The sequence below is a fragment of the Lathyrus oleraceus genome, chromosome 4 (genome assembly GCF_024323335.1).
Source record: "Lathyrus oleraceus cultivar Zhongwan6 chromosome 4, CAAS_Psat_ZW6_1.0, whole genome shotgun sequence".
Classification (NCBI taxonomy): domain Eukaryota; kingdom Viridiplantae; phylum Streptophyta; class Magnoliopsida; order Fabales; family Fabaceae; genus Lathyrus; species Lathyrus oleraceus.
The window spans coordinates 189,647,403-189,650,048 of record NC_066582.1 but is presented as its reverse complement, the minus strand read 5'-3'; the positions used below and the strand labels follow the sequence as shown (position 1 = coordinate 189,650,048).

The 2,646-nt window shown below is 39.5% G+C and overlaps 1 protein-coding gene across 1 annotated transcript; it reads left to right on the top strand.

The window, feature by feature from the left end:
* The first annotated feature begins 234 nt into the window (after positions 1-234).
* On the top strand, positions 235-2,091 carry LOC127136627 (uncharacterized). Its single transcript, XM_051063164.1, has 2 exons — positions 235-1,386; positions 1,429-2,091. The coding sequence occupies exons 1-2, from the start codon at positions 235-237 to the stop codon at positions 2,089-2,091; spliced, it is 1,815 nt and encodes a 604-aa protein (XP_050919121.1).
* The last annotated feature ends 555 nt before the right edge of the window (positions 2,092-2,646 follow it).

Genomic DNA, 2,646 nt, shown 5'->3' with positions numbered 1-2,646 from the left:
AATTTAAGGGGAAAGTTGGGAATATGTCTTTATGAGGAATTATAGCAATTAAGGATGTTAGGAATTTACTGTTTAATATTTCAAATTATTAAACAATTGAGAGTGTGCTCTGATTGGTCAACAGATAATAGCTATTTCACTTGCAACAAGTGTTACTTCTTCCACTCTTTCAACTTCCATTCACGCAAGCATCCTCTCAGAGAAATTTTTCATTTCATCTCTAAGATCCTCATCATGTCTCAACAATCCAACTCTTCTCCTTCCAAGAACATGCATTGTTCTCCTAGCATTGAACCAAGCAACCCTAACAGAGAAGATCATATTGCTGACTCTGTGAATACCCCACATGCAAGAAGACCTAAAGAAACTGTATCAGGCTTCTCCTCAGCCATCGCTCTTGAGGAACAAACCAAAGAAGGTTCCAGGTATGTTCACAATGCCATTGCCACTATGGTGACTGGAATACTGTCTGGAAATCTTGAGGTCCCTGGGGTTTCCATTCCACTAAACACTATTGAACCTGATAGTGTTGCTGATCAAGAAAATACTGAGTCTTTAGGAAAGAATATCTCTGATGATGTTGAGCAAACTGATGCCCATAAGGAGTCAAATGCTGACAAACCCTTAGATAATGTGGCTGGTGAGGAAGTTCATGTCACTTATGATTTCAGTGAAAACCCTAACTGTGAGGCTGAAACAATAGACCTGGAGGAATTTTCTGATAATGAGATGTTGTCCTTTGTCCTCCCTAGCATAGCCAAAAGGGTTAGGACTAGGAGAGAAAAGAAAACTGTGGCTCAAAGGTCCCCCAGAAAGAAGATTAATGTTCCAACCTCTTCCAAGACAACGGTGGCAGTCGAGAGTTCCCTCAAGAGGAAAGTTCATGGTCCAACCAAATCTTGGAGCAAAGTGGTTCCCAAGAAAAATAAGACCAAGTTTGTTGTTGTTGAGTCTGACTCAGATGTTCCTTGTAATGTCTCTGACATTCTGTCAAAGAAGAATCCAACCACTAGCAAGCTTGCAGCTAGTGTCCCTGAGGTACCAATTGACAACATATCTTTTCATTTTGCTTCAAGTGTAAACAGGTGGAAATATGTTTATCAGAAGAGGCTGGCTTTGGAAAGGGAATTAGCTCAGAATGTCCTAGACTGTAAGGATATTATGGATCTTATTCAAGAGGATGGTTTGATGAAGACTGTGACTCAGTTTTCAAAGTGCTATGAGATGTTGGTAAAGGAATTTATTGTTAATTTGTCTGAAGAATGTGTTGATGGCAAGTCTAAGGAATTCAGGAAAGTGTATGTGAGAGGCAAGTGTGTAAATTTCTCTCCTTCAGTGATCAACAAGTATTTGGGAAGGTCTGATGAAGCTCAACCTGAGCTTGAGGTGACTGACAACAAAATCTGTCAAGTCATCACTGCTAATCAGGTAAGCAAGTGGCCTCTCAAAGGAAAATTGGTGGCAAGTAAACTGAGTGTCAAGTATGCAATGCTGCACAAGATTGGAGTTGCTAACTGGGTGCCCACCAATCATAAATCTACAGTTGATGTAATGCTTGGAAAGTTTATATATGCTGTTGGAACCAAAGCCAAATTTGACTATGGCTCATATATTTTTTATCAAACTTTGAAGCATGCAGGAAGCTTCAGTGTGAAGGGTCCTATAGCCTTTCCTTCTCTCATATGTGGTATTGTTTTGAATCAGTTTCCAAACATCTTAACTGAGAATGATTTTGTGAAGAAAAGAGACAGCCCTATGTCTTTCAATCATAAGTTGTTCTTAGGTACCCATGTCCCTGACATTGTCATGACATCAGGTGAGACATCACGTGTAAGCAATCAGCCAGGTAAAACTGCTGTCATTGCAATGCTCAAACAAACCTGCAGGGAATTAGAGGCAAGGAAGCTGAACTTGGAAAAATTGATTAGCTCTTTGGAGATGAATGAAGGTGATGTGCTAGCTGATGGTGGAGAATTTGGTGAAGTTGCGGCTATTGCAGAAGAAGCTGAAAGACAAGGTGAAGAGGGAGAAGCAGATGCCAGTCCTGATGATGGCACAAATGGTGATGCTGACTCTGAGCCAGATGACTAGAACATTTCTTGTGTTTCTGATAATTGCTTGTATTTTTATTTTTTTGGTCTGTAATATTAAGTGTTGCTTTGGTAACATTTTTGACAAAAAGGGGGAGTAACACTTGTACCCCAGGACAACAGATTTCTTTGAAGTTGAAGGTCCTCTAAACAAGAGGTTATGTTGATGTTTGCTCTCTGCTTGATCTTCCCTTGTGTTGCTGCTGTTTGAAGTTTAACTTCTATGTTTGCTAAGTGTATTAGCTAATTTGATTCTCTGCTTGGATGTGTGCTTTCTGCTGCTGTGAACTCTGTTGTGATGCCAAGTTGTTTTAGCCAAAAATTTGCCAAAGGGGGAGTTTGTAGATGTTTTTGATTGACTGCATTTTATGTTAAAACACTTACTGTACTTAGATGTCTTGACTGATGTCATGACATGCTTAAGTAGTATGTTGTAGGATTAGCTAATACAGGATTTACTGGATGTCAAACTGAATGTTATGACATTCATTCATGACAACATTTTCTGGATGTCAAACTGAATGTTATGACATTCATCCCTGACAGCATTTTCTGG